The 14,730-nt window shown below is 40.3% G+C and overlaps 1 protein-coding gene across 5 annotated transcripts in view; it reads right to left on the bottom strand.

Moving 5' to 3' along the window:
- The window catches only part of FOXN3 (forkhead box N3), a 202,108-nt gene that overhangs the window by 66,230 nt on the left and 121,148 nt on the right, over positions 1-14,730 (bottom strand). For all 5 annotated transcript variants that reach the window (XM_030452686.1, XM_030452689.1, XM_030452688.1 and 2 more), the window contains exon 4: positions 7,273-7,337. In XM_030452686.1, coding sequence (XP_030308546.1) covers positions 7,273-7,337 — 65 coding nt within the window. The remainder of the gene's footprint in view (positions 1-7,272; positions 7,338-14,730) is intronic.

Raw genomic sequence — 14,730 nt, forward strand, 5'->3', positions numbered from 1 at the left:
AATAATAGGACTATATACATACTCCACAGCTAATGCATAGCATTCTATATACAAATGTCCTACAGAGACCTAAAAAAAGTCACACAAAAGTGACCATGTCTGTATAAATCACTGCAAAATGCTGTCCATCACTAGGATTTTTTATTGAATGCATAGTGATAAGGTCGTTTTAAAATCCTCTCACAACCACGGGCCCTTACTAACACCCTCAGGACCTCAGCAGTCCCACTGTGGTTTTACTCACTTTCCCAAACAAAGGAGACTTCTGATGTTCAACTTACTCTCCTAGGGACATGCTGCACTGTCCCTCTGACTTAATTTTATTGCTTCAATAATACCACTACAAACACACTGAATGCTAATAATAAATAAATTATTCAAATATTTGGTCTCTACGGAAGCACCACATGAATCATCTTCCTGAAAAGAAACTCCTGAAGAAAATGTCAGATATTTTTTTTTTGGCAGGGGGCTGGGAAAGCTGATTTAAATAATAATATAATGTGAATGAAAAGTGACTTGTTGTAATAAGGAGATAGAGCAGATTTGCTGTTATTCAGTAAGTTAACCAAAGCCAGGTCACCAGTAAGCACAGAACATGATTGTGATTGTCACTACAGTTTCAAAGAAGTTAGAGACATAAAATTTGAAGAGAAAACATGGTGAGGTCCAAAGGTTTGGTGCTCTTCTGATTCAGATAAGTAAACTGTAACTCAACTGGACACACAAAACCTCAGATCTCCACATAAAACAGTAATTTACAGAGTTGAGGGGTCAATTTCCAAGTGTACCTCTAATAGTAAGGATTTTAATTGAAACTTCAATGAGAAAAAAAAACAAACAAAAAAACCAAACCAAAACAAACCTAAAACACACTATCCTGCAAAGGCTAAAAAACTGCACTGTTGCTTTTTACAGTTAGGTTCACCCTGTAGAGCAGTGGGACACAGACACTGAGCCAATATTTTGTAGACACCCCTGGGCTGTGAAAAGCACTATTATAATCATCCTTATTTCACTAAGCAGCAAATGAAGGAATTATAAACTCACAGTAAAAGAAAAAAATACTTAGACTTTTGGGGAACATGAGATGCCCTGATATGCATTAGGAAGCTAAAGTTTAGTTGCATTTGGCCAGAAAGGTCTTGCCCAAGGTTGTGTCATAGGATACAATACTCAAGTCTACCAATCCCAAGGCTGAGCTTTCTTGCATCACTTTTGGCATTTCTTCCCATAGTCATTATCACATTTAAGTTATTATATAATATTATCTGTGAAGTATATGCTGCATTGCCATGTTTTTTCTTTGCACTTCTAGGTTTCAGAAGAAACAGAGCATTTTTCTCCAAATTTGGTTTTCTTTTGAGGTGTAACATGCAATCCTGAAAACTGAATGCACATGAGTCTTATGGAATCATCTTTCGCTCCTCCCCTCAGTTAGTATGAGTATGTATGGATACCTCATGTCCCGGGATGGGCTCCACCTCCACATGCCCAGGGCTTGCACCTGTCCTGCCCATGCAATTAAAAAGGCAGATGAACTCAATTTCCACCAGAAGAAAGAAGCCCACTGCTTTCAAGGGCCCTTGAGTGTTTGCTGGCAAGTCCTGACAACACATCTAAGTTTTTCACATTATTAGAGAGAAAAAGCATGTGGCTGCATGCATGCAGGAGTCATCTCCTAGTGAATTTACTGTAAACTTCCACCAACAACTCTTCCTAAACCTTTACAGAGAAAAGGCTGAGCAGCTGCTATGGGCAGTACTCCTTGTCCAAAGAAACTAGTAGATACTATTGTTATATTTTATCCTAATATCACTGTTAACAAAAAAACCCCACAGGCTGTGTGCCTTCATTTGTAAGAAGGGGAGATTCTCATAACAGGTGCCCTGACTCTGCCTCCGACCCACTGCTTCACTTCCACCTCAGCAAGTGCTTCTACTAATAGCTAATGCTTGGAAATGTGAAGCCCCAAATCTGCTCTCTGATTTCATAAAGTTACTCTAAGGACAAGGAATAAATTAACTGCTTGGTTATTTCAAGGATTCTTATGCTTATTGGAGAACAAAAAGATCTTTACAGATGTACACATGTGTTCATAAGCAAGCTTGTTTTTCATCTTTTTTTGCAGGGCTTCTCAGGTCTGGTCTGTCCTCATTTTGTACAAAATTAACTTTCAGAATTAGGGATGCAATTTTCTTTCTCAAATGAATTGTCATTTGCATTCAAGAATAATGTGATTCATGTGCTTTGGATTTTCTTAAAGTCTCATGTTAAGATCAGATCTCACATATCAGTACATTAGAATGTGAAACCCAGTATCTCAGATGGAGGGCATCAAGGGCTCTTGTCCTGTCTGCAGCAGCAGTGCCCAGTTCCCTGGGCACTCATTTCTACTCTGGAACTAACTCCTGAGTCACTTGCTTAAAACCCACTTGATAGTTTTGGTGATACCTGACCTTGTGAAGTCAGTGTCTTCCAACTCTTTCCTGCCAGAGCTCCTCATGGGTGGTGCCAGCTACAGCCATGGCAATCAGACCAATGCAGATCACACATTGTGGCTTGAAACGTCAGAGGTTTAAGTGTCTCATACAATGCCAGAGGACAAGATCCCGAGCCACCCCCATGCAAGCATCCTATTGCTTGCTCTGTTCTGGGGCATGAGGATGCCTGTTTCCTGCAGCTGACAGCAGAGAGAGAACAAAGCAGCTTTCAAGTTCTAGGAAGACTCCCTCAGCCAAGTGGGAACAGCGGTCACATGCGAGTGACTCCTCTGTGTTCTGCAAATGGGAAAGGATTTTTGCCATCTTTCTTCATTCTAAAGAAAGGAGAATCATGGCTTCAAAGGAAAGCCATGAAGTCTGAACTCAGTTTACTGACTACTGCAATCCTCTTCCCAGGTGTGAGTCTGGGTCTGCAGGATGTCTGGAGCAAAAGCCAGATTTAATATGCACAGGCAGCAGATTTAACCTGTACTCATTATCAGGAGAGGAAGTGGAGGACCTTGCTCACCCAAGAAAGCAGACTCAGTAGGGATCATGGCTTTAACTCCAGCTGGTAAGGAACTGCTGGAAGCAGCAACTCCAAGGTGGATCTTCTAGTCAGAGTGATTAAGGTAATTTCCATTTTCAGCTTCAACAACAACAGGGACTGGATGACCTAAGTTCACTGTCCTTCCCTGGATGATGAAGAATCACTAATTGTTCTACCATGAGGACCTACTTCTTCCAGGCTTTGACTAGAGACTCAGAAAGCTTACATAAGAATGGCATTAAGCCTGTCAGAAGTGTACTTGTCATAAACCAGAGAGGGAGCATTGCTTTATGTCACTTGCTGACTAGTCATGGGGCTCTTGCATCTTCTGGGGCAATTCCCCCAGTTCCTGCACTCCCGTGTCAATCTCTACAGCAGCAGAGCATCATCTTCACTGTACAGGGCTCTGGTTTTATGCCACTTGTAATTACACCCACAAGTACTTTCTATGCATACTTCCTTGCAACTCAGGTCAGAACAGATTTGATATGAAAAGACAAAGTAATATGTTCTATTTAGTTTATTAATGTGTGAGGGCAAATAAGACAAAAATTTCTTCCTCAAAATTAAAGTTTTATTTCCAAGAAACTGGACTCCACAGTCCAGTTATATCTCAGAGGTGTTACTTAGCAGCTGGAACTTATGTGACTGCTGCTAAAAGTAATACAAAGACATATTTTTTAATTTATTCAGGGAGAATGTTAGATATATACTGAGAGCAAAATAATTTTATTACTACCACTGATGTGTGAGCAATTGAATATTCAAGTCTGTAGCATGAAATTAATATCCAAGAACACAGCAGAGGCAACTAGACTGACCTTATTGAAAATGATGCATTAGTTTCAAGGTCTTGAAATGAATATGGTTGTGTCCCCACCTTTCTTACCAAGCACAAGTTCCTGAAGAGTTAAGAGTATGTCTCTATCTTTTCCACCGTAAATAAGTTTTCCTGTCATAAATTTTATTAAATAAAAATCAATGTGTTGTGACAGCTAAGAACAAAAAAAAACCCCAACAATGGAACACAGGCTGTCCATACAGCAGGTTTAAATATCAAGTGATGATTTGAAACAAAAACACAGTATGTACAATAACAGCTTAAAAAACTGATAGAAAAGGTAAAGCAAAAAAGGTAGGAGCAAAAGACTCATTTATCTGGGAATCCTGAAGGCTAGAAAGCAGCAGTCTCCACAGATGTACAATTAAGAAAAGGTATCAGAGTTTGTGGTAAGGCTCTGCATGGGACCTCTTGAGAAGAACACAAGACATAAGGAGCAATCCTCACCTAGCAGAAGTAGTTCAGCGTCTAAAAAGAGCACCTGAGCAAGTCACTTCCTCAGTATAAAAAGTAAATTTACTTTTTGTTTTGATTAGAAAGTTAATACTAGGAAAAAGAGTACCATGATCCTCCAAAAAGAAAATGAGGTAGCTAGCTCATATGTAATAATATCATAAGCAAAAAGAAAACAACATATATATATATATATTTTATTCAAAGTTCTTCAACAAACTACAAACAAAGGCAGCCAGAAAGGAACAGAGAATTAATCCTGCTCAAGTCAAAGACATTAAGGACTCAGAAGAGCCACAGTGAATTTTAGCTTTCCTTTCTCTTCCTTTGCTATTTTGAGGTACACACATAACTGCTATCTCAGTCACTTTCTCTGGACAGATATGTTAAATACTTTACAGTGGTTAAAATTACTTTACCAAATAGTTCAGGTATAAAATTAATAGAAACAAGGAGAGTCTACAAGTCTTTCCTGGCTAAAAAAGTACTACTTACATTGTAGACTTTTTTTCTCTTCATTCCCCAGACCAGAAAAAGAGCATTTTCCTTAACAACTCAGAAGAAATGAGGTGTGACAAGTGCACATGAATATTACATTTACTAAAATTTCAGAATGGTTCGGTATTACTGACTATAGCTTGCACTGAACCTTCTTTTGAAATGCAGCAGAAGATAAACCAAGTAAAAATAATGTAAAATCCCTTTGTTACCTAAACCTTTGTCAATCAAAAGGTAATACTGTAACTTGAAACCAATAAATGAGTAAATTTTTCATTTGGTTTGCATTAAGCTGGCTATAAGCACTGGAAAAAGTCTGAAGATGGTCGTGTTAGGTAGGACTCAACAAATCGACAAACCTCTCCACACTCTCATCTCACCCCTCCCTGTGTCTGCTACCATTCCTCTACACAGGTCTTCTGGAAGAAGATGTCTCACCCCTTTTTTAATGTAAATGAGCAGGGAAGAGGAGGATACACAAATCCCATGGAACTTGTTGAAGCCCGTACAAGCATGAGAGGGAGGGAGGGCGGGAGGGAGGAAGAGAGGGCGGGAGGAAGGAAGGGAAGGAGGGTGGGAGAGCGGAAGGAAGGAAGGAAGGAAGGAAGGAAGGAAGGAAGGAAGGAAGGAAGGAAGGAAGGAAGGAAGGAAAGAATCAACTTGGTCAAGTAAATTCCTTGTTTTAATATTAAAATCAGGAAGTGTTAGATTACTTTAATAGGGTTTTTCTTCACAGTCTCTCATTCTCCCAGCTTCAGTTATATTATGCATATTAGAGTTCAAATTGACTGAATTTTCCACTTGAAATGGCAAAGTAGAATGACAGCTCAGTTAAAGGTCTGTTAGGCTTTGTTAGCTGATTGAAAAGGCAGTCATCTCTCTCTTTCTCTATATATCTTTAATACACTGAAATGTTTGAGGCTTTGTTTTTTTCTCCCCTCAATTTGGAAGGCAGAGGAGGGCAAACAGTGAGAGGGTGGAGAACTCTGCACTCTTCTGTAGTGGAGAAGGCTTTAAGCAACAACTGAGATAAGAAGGACTGTAAGACAGAGTTATTAATTCCTGGGTATCTTGCATCACAGTAAGAAGTAAAACATTCATGCCATACAGACTTGACAGACTAAGTTTATGTTCTATGAACTCAAATTACAAAGACTGTATATGTGCAGGTAGACATTTAAAACTGGAATTCTTGAACAACTGAAAACAAATCAAGCATATCCAGTCACAACAGTTTCTTTTTTTCCTTACAAAAAGGTAGCACATCTATCAACACTAAAGCTGACAAACTCTACAATCCATACTATCTCCTAGTGCTAGAAACAAGCTGAATGCTTTAATGAATTTTAACTTCCTTTGATGCAGTCTCAGCATAGGTATTGGAGAAAAGAATGATGCAGGTTCTTAGATATATGCAAGGAATCATCTGAAATATATTCTTGGGTGAATAACAGATGATTAATTACTTTGAGGTGTTAAAGGTAAGCCTGCCAATTATTTTCTTGTGAGCCTAGTTGTGAGTAAGGCTCCATCCTAGCTGATTTGGATAAATGTTCCAGAGAACATTATACAGTACTTTCTGCCAGAAAACTCTTGGCACCATGAGACTAAACACAAAACTCAGACATTGCATGGAAAAAAACACTTGCAAAGACCATAAAATCATCCCAACTGGAGTGAGCTACTTTTGCACCATACACAAACACATACAGTCTGGGGAAACAACCTTTTGTGTTCCCAAGATACTTCCATTAAGGGTGATGGTAGTTCCATGTACTCAATGGCAGAAATACACACTTAGCAGTGAAAAATGTTTTTTTAAAGTCTGGTAAGATAGTCTGGAAATCTTCACCTATCAAAACTGCTGTCATATAGCTTCTGTTTATAACGCCCATTCAATGTAAATAAGATATTTAATATTCCTCTACAAAAATAAGCACACTTAACCAGGGTAGGTTTCCTGAGACACACACTTGGTCATTTTTTTCCCCATTACAGCACCACTGCCTACCTTTGGGTACATTCTGCTATCAGCACAATTAAGGAGTAAAAGGAAGGATCATTCTCAAAGAATAACCTTGCTTCATCCACAGAGCTAAAAGCACTGTTTCTGGAACATTTCCTTCTAAACATATTTTATCCACACAAATATAAAAAAAAAAAAAAAAAAAAAAAGAAGAAAAAAAAAGCGCCACCCTTTGCCAGATTTTACAGCAAGCAAATTAATAATCTGAGGAAACAAAGCAGCAACTTTCATAAACTACACTCACTGTAAGTAGCATATCATCATTTTCAAGCCACCAGATGCGCAATAAAGGAGACAGGTTAAAGGAGACAAAAACCATTTGGTTACTTCTTGCCCAGTGATTATGACAAAAGCTGTGCAATCTTCAAGAGGTATTTTTAAAGTATAACAATTACTCCATGATGTTTTATCCATCACCTACCTTGTAGAAGGGCTCCATTTCTCTTGAAAAAGGTGCTTCCTGGCCAAATGGGTGGACCTGGTGTGCTAAAGGTAATAAGAAATAAGTGTAAAGAAAATCTCATTTACATTAAACAATTACAAACTACCATTTGCAATAATTTGTCTTTTTTTTTATAGCTAATGTCATGGAATTTTTACTTTCAAGTAAGGGTCTAAAATTTCATGTTAAAAATAGGTCAATTTGATTCAAGATTCACATTCTCTTCACAAGGAAAAATCTCCTCTGCAAAGCACACACCCACACTCTTTCAGAGGAAGAGAAAAACAAGCTATTTGGAATAAATAATTTAAGAAAAAAACCCACAACAAATCAACATAAAAAATATTTACCAAATCCTCAGTACAGCAACATATACACCTTATCCCAAAACCATGCACTGAAAAGCCCAAATGCTTTATTGCTTTTACAATACGTTACCCCAGCTAAGGCATCAACCTAGAAAAACCTTGGCCAGACATTGGGCTGTTTCTGTGCTTGCACCAGGGCACTTTGCCCACCAAACCCCTCCCATGCAGAGGTCACCTCACCCCATCAGGAAACACACTGCCCAAATGAGCTGATCCATCAGCACCAGCATTAATGAAGCTTGGCCCTTGCCGTGCCTGCATGCTTGGTGACTGTGACGGATCCTGGGAGACTTGTGAATGGTGAGATGAGGCAGTACAATCTCGAACTGCGACAGTGAGACAATGTGATGTGACTTGTTAGACAAGGTGGATGGTGGCCACACTGGGTCCTTGGGCACCTGCCACATGTGAGTGCCCACCTGACCCAAAGCCCTTCTCTGATCTCAGGCCACTGCCAGGCTGCTCTCTCGCTTTGCCTCCTGCTGGCACAGGGGCTGTCCAGAGGTGATGGCCCCTGAGAGGCCTCTCCTGTGCCGTGTGTGGCTGAAGGCAAAGAATGGATTCATACATGGGAAAAGAACGAGGAAGAAGAGTGGGGAACAGTGGTCTGATCTTCTAAAGCTTGTTTCCTGCATTGCCTCGGAGCAGCCCCAAGGTGCTGCCAGCAGTAAGACTGTGGAGCAGCTTATGTAAAGGCACAGGAGCACCCCTGGCATGACCCCACCACACCGGAAAAGCCTGACCCAGGTTGGATAAATACTCTTTCTGTTCCCAAACTTTTGCACGTGAGGTCTCAGATGGTATTAAAAGATATTTCAAGTTGAAAAATGACACAGTTCAACTATCGCCCACTCTAAAGTGCTCAAAGGCTGCTTCCTCCCTGCTCCACATTGAAAAAACATTTGAAGACGTTAATTCTTCTAGGAACTGTCTATGATTTAAAAAAAAAAAATTGGTCCATCCCATGTGTTTTAGAGCGGTTGATTTTCCTTTATATGTTAAAACATATTCTGTATTTATGCAAAATAAAAATGCAAAATCTGGTTTTAGTTTTTTGTTTTGTAATCAATACATGCTGTAAGATTAAAAGTTATGCAATTAGTATTATTGACAGCAGAGCATTTCCCCAAACCTATCAACTAAACACACTGACTACATTAATACTTAATTTCTAATAAATTCTCATACAGCTACTAGAAGAAAGGCAGTAACTAGTCTGAAGTCTTATATAGTGTAAAGAAACTTGTGACATAATAAATTCGTCCTGTGCACAGGTTTGGACTGACTGAGCTCCCAGAAGTAGACTGAGCACAGGACCACTTTGCAGGGGGAAGACTTGGATCAGTCATTAAAGGCTGAGATTCCAAGCTAACTTCTTGAAAGACCATGAATTAACATAGTTTCTGGAGAAGCAGACATGTGAAACACCAACAATAACCTGACAAGAACTGTTGTTGATTTGATTTGCAGAGATACTACCAGTTCAAGCAGACCCACAGCCAAAGACTTCAACAGTATGTCTAGCAAATGCATGAAATAGCATCTGGGGGTGCAACTGCATCTGTGGAGTGCAGAATCCACCTCTCCCTGAAGCACAGCCACTGTCACTGTGCCATCCGTGCACCACGACAGGGAGCAAGTGGTCTTTACAGTCTTGCTGAAAACCGGCAGCTGAGAGAACTGACAACGAACACTGTTGAACCTGTGAGCATCTGCTCATGTGAAATGAGATACCTAGAAATAGAAGCCACTCCTGATAAAACCCAACCTTTCCCAGGAATTCGCTATTAATTTTTAATGACAAGTGGGATTCAATTTCCACTCAAGGCAAGCAATGAACTGTTTTTCCTCCGATGACACAACCAGTAGGAAACTTCATCACACCGCAGGGCACCAGGAACAGGAAGCCACATGACTGAGGGCTAGCAGGGATTTTTCTGAAGGAAGGCTTTTCCATAGGAAAATACTGCTTTGCTGAAATCTAAAACATTCCACAAGAACGTGTTGATTTCCACACTGCTTGTGCTGGAAAGCAGGTTGATGTGAAGGCTGGCTGGCCGGCCAGCCCAGCCAGGAGCTCCCAGGGCATACAGGAGCAATAATGCATGTGAGCCTCCCTGATTAATTATTTCTACCAAAACATAGGCCATGCATTTATAAAAAACTTTAAAAGTTGCATAGGCTTCAAGAGACTTAAAAAAGAAATGTAAATCCTTTGCCTTCTGGAATTCACATTAGTGCAAGAAGACTGAAGTTCTTCAAGTCAAGTGCTAAAAAAACAGGCAGGGTATGAATTCTCTCTGACAGTTGCAGTATTTCACAACTATGCCAATAACTCTCACAGGCCCCTCTGCCAGGGAGGCCTGATTAACAGATTTTAAAAACTCAAATACTAAAAAATCAAAACAAATTCAATTGTGTGGGACTACATGCCACAATTAAGGAATGGATGATGGAAACACAGAAGAAAGGCAATAAACGCAGGCCAATGACTGTGTTACCCAATTTGTCTAGAGGGTGACAGAAAGCAGGAGGACACAGAACAGGAGGAAAATAAAACAAACAAGCCAACAACCTCCCCAGATGCACACTTCAAAGGTCCCTGAAGCTGGAAGCCCAAAGAAGGAAAACTCAGCAGGGAGATAGGGAAGATGCCCCACACACCCTTGGCCCACCATGGGCAAGAGGCAGAGGGCTCAGCTGCTGGGGCACAGCTGGTGCCAAAGCACACCCTGGCTTCTCAGGAAAGCTTGAAGTACAGGGCAGGACAGCTTTGTAAGGGGTAGAAAGATGAATGGTGTCAGCTGTAAACCAACAATCCAACACAATATACCCAACTCAGAGCCTGCAGTAAGCAGTCTGTTGTGACAAAGAGGGATCTCCTCTCTAGTCCTTGCCAGTGACAAAATTGATAGGCAAAAGGAAAGGTGTTTGACTGAAGTGCCTCTACATTCAGCAAAACCCATGGATTCTGAAAAAAGGTGTGGCAGGAAGACAGACACATGTTCCACCCCTGACAAGTGCAGTTAAGTTTCCAGTAATGCAGAACAAATGGATGGGAGAGAACACAATGAACTGTGATCACTGCCCTTTCCCCTAGGTTTGGCAGCAGTTATCAAGACAGCAATAGAATTGAAAATTCCTGAGAGCAGATGCCAGATGAAGGGAATGGTGGCATTGCTGTACCCGTGGTGTAGGTACTCCATTACAAACCATCCAGAGTGCAAAATTATTCATTGTAAGTCTCACCTAGACCTTTAACAGTGAAATGAAGGAAATGCCAAAGACACCAAACCCAGAAGCAACAAACAGTGTTGTCAAAGAGTAACCCATGGAGCATGTTGCAAGTAGAGAAAGTCACCTCCTAAAGTTTCTGGAAAGCAAGTAAACCATAACAATTCCTATGTTCAGGCTGCTGAGATAACAATAGCTGTAGGTGCCCTTATCTGGCTAGAGCCCATAAATCCCTGTATCTATTTGCAGCAGGGAGTGATGAGAGCTCTTGACAAGAACATTCAGCTCCCGATGCAATCTGGCCTCAGATGGTTACTATAAGGCATATAAATGGATGTCCAGCTAAAGATCTTAATTTCTACCACTCCATAAGACATAAATTTAGGATGGGTTGATAACTGAAAAAAAAGCTTGAAAATATACTTTTGTGGGAATACACTATCCTTTGATGTTGGAAGATGAACAGTATTCCCTTAGGGCAGTCACCCTGTGTAAGGCATGAGAAACATTCCTGCTGCAGCCACAAGCAGCCCTCTTGGCTCCCACACTGCCCAGACAGGGGCTGCAGGGTGCCTGTCAGAAGGCATGGGAGGAGGTCACTCCCTGGAAACCACATTGTCACAAACTTGAAGAGTGAACATGGGACGGATGGCTTCTCATTCTAGTTGAGGACTCCTCTAATGCTAGTCAGCTCCTGACTGCTTGCACTGGAGAGCTCAAATCCTGTATCAGCTCTGTTTCCTACATTCCACTTCAATGCCATTACAGGACGGGGGCTATTGAGACTTCTGCATGGCAAAGAGGAGTTAATGCTCTACACTTGGGTACATAGCCACAGTTGTATTAAGGAATTTATCACTCCCATCATAAATGTTGAGCAATACAGAAGCATTTAGATGCTGCACCTCTAACACATGTGTTTTGTTAACAAGAAAAAAAATTATAATCCCTCTCAGCAGCTTGCTGGCAGTTAATATCACAATTAGCAATCACCTAGCAACAGGCCAGCAAGCTTCCTCTCTAATCAAAAGGAAAAAACCTCTACTAACCTGGGCTAATGACAATACATGAAAAAAATATCTGGAAGGTACATGTTATGGTATTTCCTGATTTGAATGAAAACCGATTACTTCAGAGATTTTAAATATATAAACCCATTACTCCATCTTCTCTAATTTTCCATGACTGACAAAATATTATTCTTAAAGAGATTTATGAATTCACAATACTAATTTCAAATTTATGAAGGCTGATCTAATATTCTGGTAATGGTTCTGTTTCCTCTGCAATTCCTTCTTGTACTGTCTCTCAGTATCTCTCACTTACTGAGATGTGGGATTGAGACTTTAAGCTTCTAGATGGAGTCTCCCTGGTTTCTCCAGGGTGTCTAACACGTTCTCGAGCGAATAATAAAAATTTGATCTCTTGTGCACTCTAAATAAGTTTTCCATATGACATGACTGCCAGACGGATCACATCTAAATTTTTATTAAAGACAAAAGAAAAGTTGCTCAAGAAAGATATTCATGTACAAAATGCCTGGAAGTAAAATTGCAGGTTACTTTTTGCAGTCTGAAGTGGAAAGATGGCCAAATCTTTGTTCTTGAAATAGCCAAAGCTATTCCCCTGCCACTGGGCCCACTTAAAATAAGTAATTAAGGAAGAAAACAGAGAAATTTCACAAAAAACATGGTCAAGTATCTTTCTGAGCCCATCAGTGACTGCTGTGGTGCTCAAAAAATGCCTCTCATCGCTGATGTGATCTCTGAAGCCTTCCAGTCTCCTTGGTGAGACCCTGTAGCCTCCAGCCATAATTTTGGTCTTTGCCAAGAGCTCAATATAAATCTATGTACAGCAACAGAGAATGTCTCCTGTAAGTAAATAAAAATATTGTCATTTATACACTATTATTGCTTTTAAGAGAGAGGGCTACTTGAGGTATGCCATCCACAGTGCAAAATGTAAAGTTCTCACTAGTTTGTGTTTAAATATTTTAACACATTTACTGTGAACACATTATAAGTCTAGCATGAATACTGAAATAGGAAAAAGTCTAAATATACTTGAAAATTCATGGTGAGACAATTGTCGCATGCTATTTTTAATTAAAAAAGATTTGTCTCCATTGGGAATTGGGAGATGCCAGTGATCAGCCACCATTTCTAATTCTGCCTCTACCACTGAATCATACAGTGACTTCAGGCAAGCAATTTCATCCTTTCTGTCTCAAGTTTGATTTTTCTTCTTTAGTGTCAAAACCAGGAATACATTCTTACTGACATAGCGTACGGATCACTGGGAGGAATAAAGAACTGTTAAGTAACAGCACAATAGATGAGGGAGCAGTCTTTTGAAGTGCATGTAGTTGAAGAAGGAACAACACGTCTCACTTACAGGGCACGGTTTGTTACTTGCTCCTGCCTCCCTTATTTTGAAGTAAGAAAAACACTGCAGGTAGCTTCACATGCTGTAGTGCATGTTTCTCTTTATTTCACAACTGTTACTTAATAGTTCCAAGACTTTCTATCACTGGATGCAAACCTGGTGGTCATCAGGCTAGGGCAACTTCAGATTTCTCTGAATTCACTCATGTTCTATGGAGCATGCATTTGTCAGCTCCTGCAGGCACTGCAGCACAGATGCCAGAAGCCCAGAGGTCCCTTTGATGGACAGCCATTAGCCTCTGAGACCACAGAGATCCACAGCCTCTTTGGGACATAGCAGCAACAAACGTTGACCTGGCCAGCAGGGAGAAGTTTGTTTCTCTTCTATTTTACAAAACCAGAAATGGAGCACTCCAGTTTTCTGACTACAGCCTTCATTTGCTGCAGAACAAGTGAGGAAGGAAGAAGAAGTTCATTTCTGTTTTGGTTTTACTTTATTAGAATTGCACTTCAAGAAAAAAAGCCTTTAATCTCAAGATTCCAGAAAGTAAATGAGTTCTACAATTACCTGTATCTAAGCTTGCTTTCAGTTTCAGCTTCATGTAAAAAGGCTGCTCTGATAATTAATGCTACAACACAGACAAGGCTCTACAGAGCTTCCACACCAACAACCTGAGCAACTGAACCATGGTGAAACCACAAAGCTGCCACCCAGGCAGAGCACCATAAAGCCGTGCTAAAAGAAGCATTTCTCCCAAATTGAAACCAAATAGATTTTTTAAAAGCCCAAGGTCACCCAACTGACTTCTGCATTTCTAGTCCTAAATTCTTTGTTTATTATTTTTGCAGAACTTCACACAGCTTTGCTGGTACACCTGCCCAGATTTCACAAATACTTTCTACATTAGGGTCCCACTCCCATTTCTAACCACAGTTTAACCATGACCTGTCAGACCATCAGATTTCTGATTAACAATATGCACATCTCTGCTACAATAGCTTGTCACCCACTAGTGAGAAGATGCCACTTGTTTATTTTAAAGACACCAATGTATCCTGAACATACACAAAGTTATAAATGTGCATTTGCAAAAGAAGTCTGAGCTCCCATGAAACAAAAGGAGATGGAGACGCCTCCAAGTTACCCCCAGATGCTCCATGTTGCTTGCTGAAATTATTGTTTATCCAGTATGATGTGATTTCCCCGTATTACCTATTTGAGTCAAACTAAGGAAACTCAAAAATAAGCATGACCCGCAGGCTGCTGCCAGCATGAGCTCCCCCTCCAACACTTGCTCAAAGCCAAGGTGCCTACCAGCTGAAATTTTCCATACTTGGTCTTTTTCATTAATCTTGAGTGAATGTGGTTCAGATGATTTAGAGAAGCCAGATTTAATCTGGCTTCTGGAATTACAGAAGCAGAGGACAAAACGAATGTTTAACCTCTCCCT

This window comes from Calypte anna, chromosome 5A (genome assembly GCF_003957555.1).
Source record: "Calypte anna isolate BGI_N300 chromosome 5A, bCalAnn1_v1.p, whole genome shotgun sequence".
Classification (NCBI taxonomy): domain Eukaryota; kingdom Metazoa; phylum Chordata; class Aves; order Apodiformes; family Trochilidae; genus Calypte; species Calypte anna.